This window comes from Schistocerca piceifrons, chromosome 3 (genome assembly GCF_021461385.2).
Source record: "Schistocerca piceifrons isolate TAMUIC-IGC-003096 chromosome 3, iqSchPice1.1, whole genome shotgun sequence".
Classification (NCBI taxonomy): domain Eukaryota; kingdom Metazoa; phylum Arthropoda; class Insecta; order Orthoptera; family Acrididae; genus Schistocerca; species Schistocerca piceifrons.
Genome location: NC_060140.1, coordinates 915,612,761 through 915,627,808, shown reverse-complemented (window position 1 = coordinate 915,627,808; position 15,048 = coordinate 915,612,761). Strand labels below are relative to the sequence as shown.

Sequence of the window (15,048 nt, the reverse complement as noted above, 5' to 3'; positions counted from 1 at the left end):
TTTAATCTACAATTGGTGAACATTGGTCTTGTTACTGTACATGCTTCATTAGATACATAGCAAAGGATAAATGGCGCCTTGCTAGGTCGTAGCAATTGACTTAGCTGAAGGCTATGCTAACTATCGTCTCGGCAAATGAGAGCGTAATTCTCAGTGAACCTTTCCTAGCAAAGTCGGCTGTACAACTGGGGCGAGTGCCAGTAAGTCTCTCTAGACCTGCCGTGTGGCGGCGCTCGGTCTGCAATTACTGACAGTGGCGACACGCGGGTCCTTCGTATACTAGCGGACCGCGGCCGATTTAAAAGCTGCCACCTAGCAAGTGTGGTGTCTGGCGGTGACACCACATGTATCTTAAGCAACCATTTGTATAAGTTTTCATAGTGCTACGTTATCAACTTCAAAGCATAATTCATAATTAATTAACCAAAAATTATTTTTAAGTATGGAATATAGTCCCTTTTAGGTACTATTTTCTTAAGAAGTGCGAGGGTGGTTTGAAAAGTTCTCGCAATCACCACAAGAGGTCACGTGATATTCATTGGACTGTTGCCTGTAAACACGTGCCACGTCAGTGCTCTTGGAAGAGAGCTGTGGCGGCGACGTGCCTCTGTTGTTGTTCCCGCGTTGTGATTTGCAATGCTGGAAAAAAAATCGAGATTCGAGTGGTGATTAAGTACTTCTCAAAGAAAGGTATGAAAGCAAAGGACATTAATGGCGATTTCTAGAATACACTGGAGGACTCTGCTCCTTCATATTCAACTGTTGCCAAGTGGACAAATGAATTTAAATTTGGTCGAGAGAGCTTAGATGATGATCCGCGCAGTGGTGATCCAAGATGTGTCACTACTCCAGAAATCATTGCAAAAGTACACAAAATGGTCAGGGAGCATCGCCGACTGGAAGTGCATAAAATTGCTCACGCTTGCCACTTGTCATCTGAAAGGGTATATCACATTTAACTGAGTGGTCAGCGAGATAGAATGTCAATCCTAAGGGCCCGGTTTCGATTACGGTTGGGTCGGAGATTTTCTCCGCCCAGGGACTGGGTGCTGTGTTGTCCTAAGCCGAAGTGGCTTCAGATCGAAAGACTTGCATCCGGCGAGCGATATACCCGTCGGGAAGCCCTAGTCACACGACATTTCATTTCATTTTATTTTAACTGAAGAATGAGAAATGAAAAAAATATCCAAGATGGGTGCCGCGACTCTCGACGCGCGCCCGCACGCATGTGCCGTTACCATAGCAAAATTACACGAACTAAGGTATGAATTGTTGCCACATCCGCGTTATTCACCTGATATGGCTCCGTCAGACTTTCATCTCTTCCAAAACCTGAAACTTTTCCTTGGTGGACGAAGATTCAGTTCAAACGAAGAATTGATAGCTGGAGTTGAAAACTATTTTGCAGGCCTGCAGGAAACTCTTTTTCGAGATGGGATCAAGGCACTGGAACATCGTTGGACCAAGAGCATTATTCTACAAGGAGACTACATCGAAAAGTAAAAAAAAAGTTTAGCTATGTAAGTACTTTTTTCTGTTCGGTTCGGAGACGTTTTCAAATCATCCTCGTATAAATTTTGTTTTATAAACTTTTGCATGTGGTTTGTATGGTATATTCTGGAGAAGTGTGGGAAGAATCATGTCTTTAGCACAAATAGACCATCTCTTACAATATTTGTTATTTGATAAAAAGTTATTAGAAAATTTTGTATTATTTTTCTCTCACAAAGCAGCATGTAATACCTGAAGTATGAACTTTAAAAATGAAGGCAAATAACTGAAGTTAATGCATGCCGATGTTCCGACAGGTGCACACTGCCATTTTCAAGGCAAAACTGCAGCAAGTAAGCGTTATGCAAAGGAATTTAAGACCTTGGTTTGCTGAGAAATTCTGTAAAGATAGGACACACACACACACACACACACACACACACAGACACACACACAAACACACACACACACACACACACACACACACACACACACACAAAGTGTAAACACAAACGCTGACGCACAACCATAGGTAACCGACGTCAGAAGTGTTATAGATAGTGAAAATTAATATACAACGGGAGAAACAGCATTAACGCTGTTCCTGTGATTTTTGACAAGGGAGAGAGCAGGTTTCCAAGCAAAATTTATGCATAAACCTACGTCTCTAGCCTGCATCTCTTGGTCGTGCGGTAGCGTTCTCGCTTCCCACGCCCGGGCTCCCGGGTTCGATTCCCGGCGGGGTCAGGGATATTCTCTGCCTCGTGATGGCTGGGTGTTGTGTGATGTCCTTAGTTTAGTTAGGTTTAAGTAGTTCTAAGTTCTAGGGGACTGATGACCATAGATGTTAAGTCCCATGGTGCTCAGAGCCATTTGAACCATTTTTGAACCTACATCTCTATTTATAGGGTCAAATGGCTCTGAGCGCTATGGGACTTAACTTCTGTGGTCATCAGTCCCCTACAACTTAGAACTACTTAAACCTAACCAACCTAAGGACATCGCACACATCCATGCCCGAGGCAGGATTCGAACCTGCGCCTTAGCGGTCACGCGGTTCCAGACTGTAGCGCCTAGAACCGCTCGGCCACCCCAGCCGGCATTTATAGAGTCACATGCCTATTTAATTTGAATTGCTTCTAGGTGATGATAATACCAACGTGACGCAGAAGTCTACGGCCTTTTCGCCTTACACAGCCAACATTTCCAACACGATTGTCCGTATTTTGTGTCAATATGGTGTTACATGTGTTTTTAGTCCACCATCTAAGATTAGGGTCCTTTCAGGTTCCGCAAAAGATCATATTGCTTTGTGTAATAAGGATGTTTATCATATTCCTTACGGTTATGGCATATCGTGTATTGGTCAGACTATCAGATCTGTGGAGGATCTGTGTATTGAAATTGTCACACACACACCTCAAAGAGCCGAGAAAATCTTCTGTTGCAGAAAATTATCTTGGCACCTGTTAACCTATGGAATATAACGACTCAGACGTTCTGGCATGTACTTTCAGTTGTTGGACAGTGTTATTAAGGAAGCAGTAGAAATTAAATAGGCACGTGACCTTATGAACAGAAAACGAGGTGTTTGCTTAAATTATGAATGGACTCCTGCTCGCATCCATGTCAAAATACGAAGGGTCAGAGTTAATGCTACCTTACCGTTTGCATAATACGTTTCACAACCGACAACCAGTGGTGTCGGTCATCTTTGGTTGTGTGGTGGCGCCAACTTTATAGTGTGTGTGTGTGTGTGTGTGTGTGTGTGTGTGTGTGTGTTATCTTTCTGGAATCGCTCTGTAAAACGAGGTTTCAATTTTCCCTGTTCAACGCTTACGTATAGCAGCTTTGCCCTGAAAGTGACAGTATGTGCACCCGTCTATACATCGGCGGTTGTCGAAGACGTCACCCGGCTGCAATCGCTCTTGTTGCTTAAACATTGTATACGACGGGAGAAACTGAGGTTTCATACTGTGTATTGTCTAAAATGTGGTGCCAAATCTCATTACTGTATCTCTTACGGTTTTTGAGAAAATGGTTACTAAATATCCAAGAAAGTAGTTTTAGCACTATTCATTTAAATAAATGTTATTATGATTTCCGTTTCCTCAGAACATTTAAATTTCTTTTATGATCTTTCTTGACTCTTTCCTCCTTTGAACCAACCTCTGCTGCTTGCTGTTCATCAGTCTAGCGAAGAGGTTCTCTACTGTTCGTTCCTGACTTCATTCCAATTTCATAGAAAATTTTTGTCCTGTTTATGTTACCACTATTAAAGCACAAATTGCATCACACACTCCAATTTTCATAGCTTTTACTTCATTAAACACAATTCTGGGGAGACATTCCCATGTACAGTTGTTGCGCGTTGTTCAAGCTCTGGATTCGATTGTGAAGGCATGTTTTGAACTGCTTATCAACACTCAGTTCCTTATACACCGGGTTCGTTATCTGAATCACAGCATAGGGAAGTGAGTTATTACACTGGCATACTTCACTAGCAATAGCAGCCCGTTGAACACCACACCAAGATTCACTTCCTTCAGACACAACATGTACTGAGCTTCTGCATCTGTTGAGGCTTTATGCTACTTGTAAACCCATATCGCAACTTCTAAGGCTTCTGTATCATTTATATTACTTCCAATGGCATTACCATAACGTATTTGCAAAAATTCTCTTTGTCTTGTGAATGGGCCAGGCCCACCAGATCTCTCGTTGTCACTGAAGTTTTGCCCACTTAGTTCTGACTGCAGTTTTAGTAGCCTTGTTTCCGACCATTTTTAGACGTGCACTACACACTCCATTTTACAATTTCAGTTCGGTCACCATAGGGCTTTAGGTCATTAATCTTGGTGTAAACCTTAAAGTAACTATCAAAGAGACATAGTAAATAACACATGCCACGTTCATGTACCGATCGTTTGAAAATTCCTACAACAAATTGTTCGTCAACACCTCCACTAGGCACAACATTGTTTTTGTCACATCTATGATTAGGTACTTCTATTTGAAAAATTTGGTAATGGTGATGGCAAATTCAACATTCCAAAAAATAATCTGTTCTCGTCCACTGACTTCGGCTCTTCTTGGCCAAGTTTTCCCAAATCGGAGATATGATCGTCATTGGGTTAAGCTACAGAAGGTGCGTTAACATGTGAACAGCTACCATGAGGTGAGCCATCTCGCCTTCACCTCCCCATGTGGCCAACTACATCATTTTCATTTGCGTTAGGCCTTCCTTAAATTAATTCCTAGGGTGACTAGCTGCAGTGGGACAATGTGCTGCGTCTTGATCTTCTGTACCATGCATGCATGCCTGCACGCGCGCGTGCACGTGTGAGTGTGTGTGTGTGTGTGTGTGTGTGTGTGTGTGTGTGTGTGTGTGTGTGTGTGTGTATGTGTGCACGCACTTCTGTTTCACCGTTTCATGTAATTTCAGGGCACTCTTTGCTCACAGATAGGCAATAACGTAAAAAAAAAAAATTGAGCTCTTTCTGGTTGTCCGATGTTACTTTTTCCTAACCTTGTTTATAAATTTCTGGTACTTGTTTCCAGGAACAACTGTATCTTAAATTGTGTTCAGATATGGTCGTGGTCTCGCGGTCGCGTTCTCGCTTCCCGAGCATGGGGTCCCGGGTTCGATTCCCGGCGGGGTCAGGGATTTTCACCTGCCTCATCATTTCATCATCATTCCTGAAAGTGGCGAGTCTGGACTGAGCAAAGGTTGAGAATTTGTACGGGTGCTGATAACCACGCAGTTGAGCGCCCCACGAACCAAACATCACCAACATCATTAGTTATGGTGTACGGGAGCAGCTACCTTTCCAAGCGAGGTGAGGGCACAGTTAGGTACGTTACAAGGTACGAACCTATCCTGCAAGCACGAAGAGAAATTCGCTTTGCCGGTGCCATAAATAAATTATATAATCATCTTACTTGTGGTTGAATTAGTTCCATTTGCACAACATCAACTGTCACTATCTATTCAGATTAGTTCTTTATCCTCCTATTTCCGCTATACAGCAAAGGTAGACCAATGAACACAGGCGGTTCTGAAGTTGATGTTTGAATCGTCGTGTCGGAATTGTCTGTTTACCATATACTTTCATCTGTTCGCATTCATTACAACCTCCCCCGTTGACAAAATTAGAAATCAGTGAACAAATCTGAGGAAAAGCAGTCCTATGAGCACTCCATATACTGGATCCTCGTCAACTTATCTCGGTCTTGGTCAGCATCCCTAAGGTGACTTTATCAGCATGGTGTTTCTTGAATTTTGCTCTAACGACTCCTCTCGAACTGTGGTAGGCTCTTACAATATTAAGAAGAAACAAGATTTCTGAACGCTTGCCATATCTAATGTTTTCGACGCCGAGAACCTATAGCGTTTGAGGGGAAGACCGTAATGTAGCACGTGGGAATGGTGTCTAATTAATATGTTCTCTGTTCGATTGATGATGTTTGCTTGCACCACAGGATCCTAGGGTGGCGCCTAAGAAGCTGTAGTTGGTCTTCTTTCACCGGCTTGGGAGCAGCAATGTTAAATTCTTTAGTGTCAGACTGAGATTCGGATTTCCCATGAGGCTCAAGTATTGTTATGGAAGAAAGGTAAGAGATAGCCTGGCTTCTTACGAGGACCGCAACTTGCTTCTGCAGAGGATGTCGCCGCTGATGCCGTCCCAACGTCATGTCACGAGGACCCGTCCTCTTCGTAATACCACGACCACACGACCATGCACGTGTCTGGCAGTTCTTTCTATTATTTGAGGCCTTTCATACACGTCACTGATAGAATTATAGCCCTTAGCTGTGTTTACGATTTTTCGATCTGGATCGCTCCCTGGACTGTTTGCGAACGCTTATAACGACTTTCGTAACTCTCTGGACATCGTTTCTGGTTAGCCATTCACTTCATGAACTCTGTCGTCATCGGCCACAGGATCTATCAGTTCATTCCATCAATACCTGCTTCACGGCTAGTGAAAGCGATAATAACCTGTATTCCACATCCTCCGAGCAGGAGAGAAAATCGACGATGTGGACTTCCTCACAACGTAGGTACTCATGGTTAAGAATGGATCCTGAGTTTCTACAGTGTTGGCAACAGTACAGACGTAAGAGCAGCGGCATGTGTATCAACAGCAACAGAAACGAAAGAAGTAGAAACACCAACAGCAACAGCAGTAACAACTGCTGCAAAACCAACAACAATACGCAGCTGCGGTATCAATCATTCACTTGCTTCAACATGCGTAACGAGAGTTTGTAACACTGCAACACACTACATCAAAGGTTGGTCCAGTATTTATTTTATGTAGTTCTTTGCCGTCAACGTAATTATCGTCACAGTTCGTTGATGTACGAGCGATTGCAATATTATGACTCTAGACTTGTCTGGAAACGGTTTCATAAATTATGTAAGTGGTCACGCTGACAATGTTACGAAATAAAAGATACAGTCTGGGCGGTGAAAGAAGCTAGGGACTACTAGAGGGTCGAGTAAAGGGTCTCAGGTTAGCTGTTAAAGACAATGGACGCTATGTGACAACGAGAAACGCGTGCGCAAGTCAGCGTAGATGCCGACGGCGTGGTGGCAATATTTGTAGTTAGGCTCTTTAGAAGTAAAGAGCAGGCAGTTTCCGGGCTACAGTACAATGTTAATTAAAAACAAAGCTTAAAGAGAATTTCTAAGGGAAGGATACTACGTGGCAAGAGCATATTAAAATTTTTTTGGAAAAGGTAATTGAGCCTTTGTTCCCATATCGATTTTGCCTATCATATTTCGGCATTGACTTATTACACTGCTGCTAAGTGTTTGTTTGGGTTTGTGGATTAAAGGGACTAAACTGCAATATTATCAGTCGCCAATAACTGTAAGGTCGTTTATACTTAATAATAAAAGCCCTTTAGGCAATGAATTTTGATCATTTGGCAAGACTGCTTAGTTAAATACTGTGACAGTGAACATGTTTATGAATCATTACGTCATCGTAGTGGGAATACGTCAACTAGTTTCGGTTTTTAATATTTCTACAATGTTGAATATAACACTTACTGACTACCTAAACTTGGTATTACCACGCGTATTCAGCAGTGCTCTGCGTATATAGTGAATGTTGTCGCTTGCGTACGTATCTTTAATTGTTTAGTACGTTGCAATTTAGTCTAACGCAATCGATACCAAAAATATTGTCCATTCAATAACTTACGTTTCCCTACTAATAATCGGTTGGAATTCCGACTAACTAATCAAAATCAGTCTTTATAATTCTAAATTTCTATATCCATTCGTTATTCTCTTCTTAAAATTAGGTACATTTAGATACGGTCGGTCGGAAAGATACACCAAAGAGTGTATGGAGGTTCCAAGTTGTTTTGTTCATCATTACAAGGCGAGTCAAATACACTCCTGGAAATTGAAATAAGAACACCGTGAATTCATTGTCCCAGGAAGGGGAAACTTTATTGACACATTCCTGGGGTCAGATACATCACATGATCACACTGACAGAACCACAGGCACATAGACACAGGCAACAGAGCATGCACAATGTCGGCACTAGTACATTGTGTATCCACCTTTCGCAGCAATGCAGGCTGCTATTCTCCCATGGAGACGATCGTAGAGATGCTGGATGTAGTCCTGTGGAACGGCTTGCCATGCCATTTCCACCTGGCGCCTCAGTTGGACCAGCGTTCGTGCTGGACGTGCAGACCGCGTGAGACGACGCTTCATCCAGTCCCAAACATGCTCATTGGGGGACAGATCCGGAGATCTTGCTGGCCAGGGTAGTTGACTTACACCTTCTAGAGCACGTTGGGTGGCACGGGATACATGCGGACGTGCATTGTCCTGTTGGAACAGCAAGTTCCCTTGCCGGTCTAGGAATGGTAGAACGATGGGTTCGATGACGGTTTGGATGTACTGTGCACTATTCAGTGTCCCCTCGACGATCACCAGTGGTGTACGGCCAGTGTAGGAGATCGCTCCCCACACCATGATGCCGGGTGTTGGCCCTGTGTGCCTCGGTCGTATGCAGTCCTGATTGTGGCGCTCACCTGCACGGCGCCAAACACGCATACGACCATCATTGGCACCAAGGCAGAAGCGACTCTCATCGCTGAAGACGACACGTCTCCATTCGTCCCTCCATTCACGCCTGTCGCGACACCACTGGAGGCGGGCTGCACGATGTTGGGGCGTGAGCGGAAGACGGCCTAACGGTGTGCGGGACCGTAGCCCAGCTTCATGGAGACGGTTGCGAATGGTCCTCGCCGATACCCCAGGAGCAACAGTGTCCCTAATTTGCTGGGAAGTGGCGGTGCGGTCCCCTACGGCACTGCGTAGGATCCTACGGTCTTGGCGTGCATCCGTGCGTCGCTGCGGTCCGGTCCCAGGTCGACGGGCACGTGCACCTTCCGCCGACCACTGGCGACAACATCGATGTACTGTGGAGACCTCACACCCCACGTGTTGAGCAATTCGGCGGTACGTCCACCCGGCCTCCCGCATGCCCACTATACGCCCTCGCTCAAAGTCCGTCAACTGCACATACGGTTCACGTCCACGCTGTCGCGGCATGCTACCATTGTTAAAGACTGCGATGGAGCTCCGTATGCCACGGCAAAGTGGCTGACACTGACGGCGGCGGTGCACAAATGCTGCGCAGCTAGCGCCATTCGACGGCCAACACCGCGGTTCCTGGTGTTTCCGCTGTGCCGTGCGTGTGATCATTGCTTGTACAGCCCTCTCGCAGTGTCCGGAGCAAGTATGGTGGGTCTGACACACCGGTGTCAATGTGTTCATTTTTCCATTTCCAGGAGTGTAACTACACTTCACGTACCCCAAGATAATTGCCCTCTTTCCCTCCATCACAATCGACATTATTCCCTAAATTCTTAACAATACTACTGTCCCCTTTTATTGTCAAAATTTTCCACCTATTCTTCTGTATCTTACCAATCTACTAATTCTTTATCATTCTCTTGGGGCAACGCACCACAAACATTTGGTAATATTCCTTTCCAATGTTTCCACATTATACTCCGGAGGAAGAACCTAAGAAATTTCTTCCTGAAATTGATTGCTACGTTCTATATCAGTGCATTTCCTTCAGATCTCATTCTCAAGTTACTTATATTCCTGTATTATTTCTATTCCTTATTCATTATTTTATTTCCTTGCTTCATTGTTACATTCTTTGAACCTATGTTTGTTTATTCAAATTCTGGTATTGCTCTTTTGGGGTTCGTCCCTTCCACTTCGCTTGAACTGCTTATTGGCTTATTCATTATCACAGTATGTATAGCATACAAACGCACATATTCCCTCCTCAGTTCTCCAGTATCCCGTATCTTCACACAATGATTCCTCCTGATTAATATCCTGAATTATCTTCTACTCTTCGTCGCTAAAAAATTTTGAAGCTAGGCCGTATCAGCTTGTGTGTATGGCTTAAACGCAGATATCTGTCTCATCCTGAAGTACTCCATGTGATATCTCCCCATGTGCCTAAAGCTCCTTGACGTTTTCCTCCTCCTATTGATAAAATTGAAGCGTTGATTCCCTAGCCGAAATTTATTGCATAACTCATGGAAATTTTCTCCTTTCTCATTCCTGTTACTGCGTACATATTCTTCAGCAACTCATTCTCCTATTCCGTCTCCTATTAAAGACTCGCAATACAAAACTGCAATAGGTTTTTCATCTGGGTTTACACACAGAATTATCTGTTCGATGACCCTATACATTTATATACCCATATAATTTTGTTTTGAAAATATAAACATAGGACTCGTTATCTTTTCGTTAATAGCGAAAGACGTTGACCCTAGACCAGTGAAATACATTCAGTTTAAAAACAGGAGTTAACTGATCTAAGGCATTACAAGGTAGAATACAAATCGTATAGTTCATTGATCTCTGAGTTACTACAGAGCAAGCCCCTTACTTTCTTAGCGGTGACTGAATTTAGTCTGTATAGCAAATCAAATGTGACAGTCAGTTATCATAGTTTACATATGAATCATTTTCTTTGATGTTGCCTATAAACTAAGTAATATCTTCTGGAATACTCTCTCGTGTTAAGTTAGTTTTAACACTGACAGAATAAGCCTTTAATACAGATTCACAAATCTATGGCTGAAGAAGTGATACTTCAGGAAGAAATCATTAGCAATGCGGAAGACAAGAATAAGGAAAAAAAGTTATATACATTGAAAGATGGTTTATTTCAATGGAAAAACATGCAAGTAGCGCCATGTCATGAAATCGATGGAAACTGTAGCAGATGGACATTTCAGCCCAGCAGAGCAGCTTTGGCGTGAAGGTGGGCGGCGGCCGCGAGGGCTCCGGGGGCGGCGTAGGCCACGGGGGCGGCTACGGCGGGGGCGGCCAGCACAGCAGCGCCGTGGATGATGGCATCGCGGGCCCTCGTCTGGGCGACGGCGGTCAGGTGGGCGGCTTTGTTCACAGCCACGTCAGGGGTGTCCAGCAGGTAGCCGTCAGAGCGGACGGCGATGGGGGCGGGGCCGTAGGCAGCGTATCCAGGGTGGACGGGGGCGGCGACCACTGCGGGGGCGGCGTAGGCGGCCGGCGCTACTACTGCAGCGGGGGCGGCACCCAGGTAGCCGGGGGTGGCCACTGCCGCTGCCAGGACGGCGCTCAGGACGATCTGGCAACAAAAATAATTCACATTAATTTGAATGAACATTGATTTTGTGTGTTGACGAATTTTTATTGATTCTGGGCGAGTGTGTGGTTGTGAATGCTGTAAGTAATGTGTTTTTGCATGAAATACAGTAACAGCGTACTTATGAATCCCTACCTCGCACTACATTTGTTATTGTCTGATTGCAAGTTAGACGAAATGCCACCTTTGATTAATCCTGTCAACTTCTAGCTTAGATAGAAACAGATGGTTCAAATGGCTCTGAGCTCTATGTGACTTAACTTGTGAGGTCATCAGTCCCCTAGAACTTAGAACTACTTAAGCCTAAGGACAATACACACATCCATGCCCGAGGCAGGATTCGAACGTGACACTGTAGTGGTCGCGCGGCTCCGGACTGTAGCGCCCACAACCGCTCGGCCACCGTATCATATGTTTCGCAGAAGGTGCTTGGAAACAACTGCCTTCATGGGAAAATGATTTGCCCTAGAACAAGCCTTTCAGGTCTCCTACACAACTCGTTTAGGAGGGTTGTATCTAAGCCGGCCACTCCAGCCGGCTTTGATAGAAACAGGTAAATTTCTGTAATTTTCTTTTCATTCACAGAACTTTTCTCAGCCTATATTAAAATGAAATTTTTCATGTCTTTCTCCTTGCTGAAGGTGTCTGACGTTATCTCCATTGCTATTTCTTCAATAGGAAGCGGGTGTTGATAACAAAGAAAAACTTCTCCAGAATACTGTATGAATGAGACATTACTGACCAGCTATACAACAGAGATACGCGTAAATGAGAGACGACTTCTCCTTACTACGCCCAGTACTTTATTAACAACGATAAAGCCTTGCGAACCACAGTGATGTTCCTCACTCGACACTTGCACGTCACCATCGCGGTTTTTACAAGTTCTCTGATAAGCGTTGTCTCTTCCAGAACGAAATTTTCACTCTGCAGCGGATTGTGGGGTGGCATGAAACATCCTGGCAGCTTAAAACTGTGCGGGACCGAGATTCGAACTCGGAACCATAGACTTTCGCAGGCAAGTGCTCTACCGACAGAGCTACCCAAGAACGACTTACTACCCGTCCTCACAGCTGTACTTCCGCCAGTACCTCGTCTCCTAATTTCCAAACTTCACAGAAGGCAAAGGTCCCGAACTCGAGTCTTGGTCCGGCACACCGTTTTAATCTGCCACGAAGTTTCAGGCTTTCCTCTTTTCATTACTGGTTATGTCTTATCCAGTCATGTTAATTTGTCATTAATAAATGTATCTGCAAACTCCACTGCGAAATGACTTCATAAATCAGCCATCTCATTCTTCATCACTCCAACTGAGCCGTATTATAAGTAGCGACCCTAGCGCAACAAAGTAATTTTCAGATGTTTGGTTGATGAACAACAACTACTTCCACATACGCACTGTTTAACAGCGGTTAAAAAGTAATGGATATGGGCTGCGTTGTATGAATTTTTATAGACAGGTACAGTCAAATAGCTACAGAGCCTCTTCAGTCTAGCGACCAACTACTAAAATAAGAGGCTTATATCTCATACGCGTATTCTATAATATAAATAATATACGCTGAACGTTTTCGTATGCGAAACGTTAGTACTTTAGGACTTCCGCGTTTTGTGCTAAATTATTTAGGTACTACTGATCCAGAGAACTCACAAGAGTGAACGAAACCAACCCCAATAGAAAAAGTGGTCACATGCTGTGAGAGCTGTCTGTACCTACCAGAGTGTTCATGGTAGTCTGTGGCTGCTGCTGTTGCTGCTGCTGAAATGTGTCTCTGCACAGGCGACTGCCGCCTTTTATACAGCGCTGACACACACACAACAGTGTGTGACGTGCGTGAGGACTGACGGCGCGGTATCCGGCAGCCGTGGTGGTCCTCCTTGGGCGTGGCCCTGCAGTAGAGGCTTTTGTCGTGATTGGCAGTCGGTTCCGCACAATCAATAGTTGTCATCTAACTCACTGGCCTCTTCCAGTATGAGATTGTGAGGTGAGAGTTCCAGCTGCATGAACGATGACGTACTCTTAGCCGTCACTGGTAAATACGAGGTGTGTTCAAAAAGTATCGGGAATTTAAATTTTTTTGGAAATAATTTTATTTATTCGTATTCATTAACGTTATCTCGTTCAAAGTACTCCCCAACTTATACTAACGCACCTTCCAATCCCCGAAACACTTCTGAAACTTGATCTTTTGCATAGCAGTCAGCTCTTTCAAAGATTCACTTTTAAGGGGAGGTTTACTATCTTTTGGATCAAAAAATCGATTTTTAATTGAATTTTTGGATCCATGGAAGTGTTTAGAACCCACCCCTGAAAAGGTTTATCCGAATACGGACTGAAATGTTTGTTATTCGCGGTTGAACAAAAAAAAATGCACCTGCTTGAAATCGGATTTTTTCACGCGCGTTTTTTTTTTTCTTTCGGAGGACGAGTTATTGTACCGGTGCTTGGGAGGAAAAACACAAAATTTAAATGAAAGTTTGAACGCTTGTGTCTGGAAATCAGCCCCCAAGCATTTGCATTCTGGTGCGAAGACTGTGGGGATTGCTACTTTCCTGGCAGTGAGAAGCTTCAACGAAGGGTATTCAGCAATTCTGAAGACCATGACAACCAATAGACGTCACCCTGGGACTCTATTTGACGCAGTTCGCGAAGCATTCGGACGACCACCGGATTCAAGCGGCCGAAAACCGCTTCTCACCGGCCGTACGAAAGGCTCTGGAGCAGAGCAGGATGGCCCAGATCGGGCAGAACGCCCTCTATGAGGAAGAGGAAGAACTTGTTTATGGACCCGAAATAGCAGACTGAACGTAAGTTGCATAATATTACATTTATATGTAGTCAAAACTTCAAACGCGTTTTTCTCGAAATGACTTTTTTTTATCTCGCGGTATGGCAACTTCAAATCTACTGAACTGATTCGCATGATTCTTTGTTTCCGACGAAGCTAACTAAATTGTCTAGGAGGTGTACCACTTTTATTCCGATCCATGAACTATAAATGTTTTCACTTGGCCGACGAAGTCGAAAAATCTATGAAAAAACCCTATTTTTAAAATGGCCGACATTTTGTTTCCTGTCGTCCAAATAACTTACGCGAGGTAAAACTCCCAAAGAATCTTATATACTTCTCCAACGTGAACTCAATTTTGATTTCAGATGAGCCGGCTGACGTGGGACGTACCGCGCATGGAGGTTTACATCGAAATTTAGTTTCGTTCCCACGGCACTTCCGCCTTTGCTCTTCAACATTTCCGGTCGAAAAAATTCCAGTTTGTAGAGGAAATTTCAATAAACATTTTGACCAAACTTGACATTAATATTTATAACACATCCCGAGAAAATTATTCTCAAAGAACATGCTTTTTAGGGCAAAATATAGTCAAACTCCCCTTAACCTCATCTACGCTTGTGAAACAATGGCCCTTTAAGGTTCTCTTTATTTTAGGATACAGAAAAAAGTCACACTCGGCCTTATATGTGAGTATGAGATGGGGCATCATTACAGTGTTATTGTTCGCCGAAAATTCATGATCAGGCAATGAAGTGTCGGAAGGTTCTTTACCGTGTTTCAAAAGCCAAGAAATGTTTCGCCACAAATCCGGGCGTTTGTTTTCAAATTGCTTTCCGCAAACGGCGTTGAACTTGTAGGTAGTACTCCTTACTATTCATATGATCTTTCAGTAAGAACTCGTGATGCATTATACCGGCAAAATCGAAGAACTAGTGAGCAGAAGCTTCGCTTTCAACCGCACTTGCCAAGCATTTTCGGCCTTGGCGATCCAGAATGCCTCCACTGGGTCTGTTTGGTCTTCTTTTTGACGTCATACCTATACACTCCCGTTTCTTCATCTGTTAATG

At 44.0% G+C, this 15,048-nt stretch overlaps 1 protein-coding gene across 1 annotated transcript; it reads right to left on the bottom strand.

Annotated features, from left to right (window-relative positions):
- Positions 1-10,709: 10,709 nt before the first annotated feature.
- On the bottom strand, positions 10,710-13,039 carry LOC124788275 (cuticle protein 38-like). Its single transcript, XM_047255488.1, has 2 exons — positions 12,907-13,039; positions 10,710-11,171 (listed from the first exon to the last, which is right to left on the bottom strand). Exons 1-2 carry the CDS (start codon positions 12,916-12,918, stop codon positions 10,797-10,799), a joined length of 387 nt encoding a protein of 128 aa, XP_047111444.1. The 5' UTR covers positions 12,919-13,039; the 3' UTR covers positions 10,710-10,796.
- Between the last annotated feature and the right edge of the window lie 2,009 nt (positions 13,040-15,048).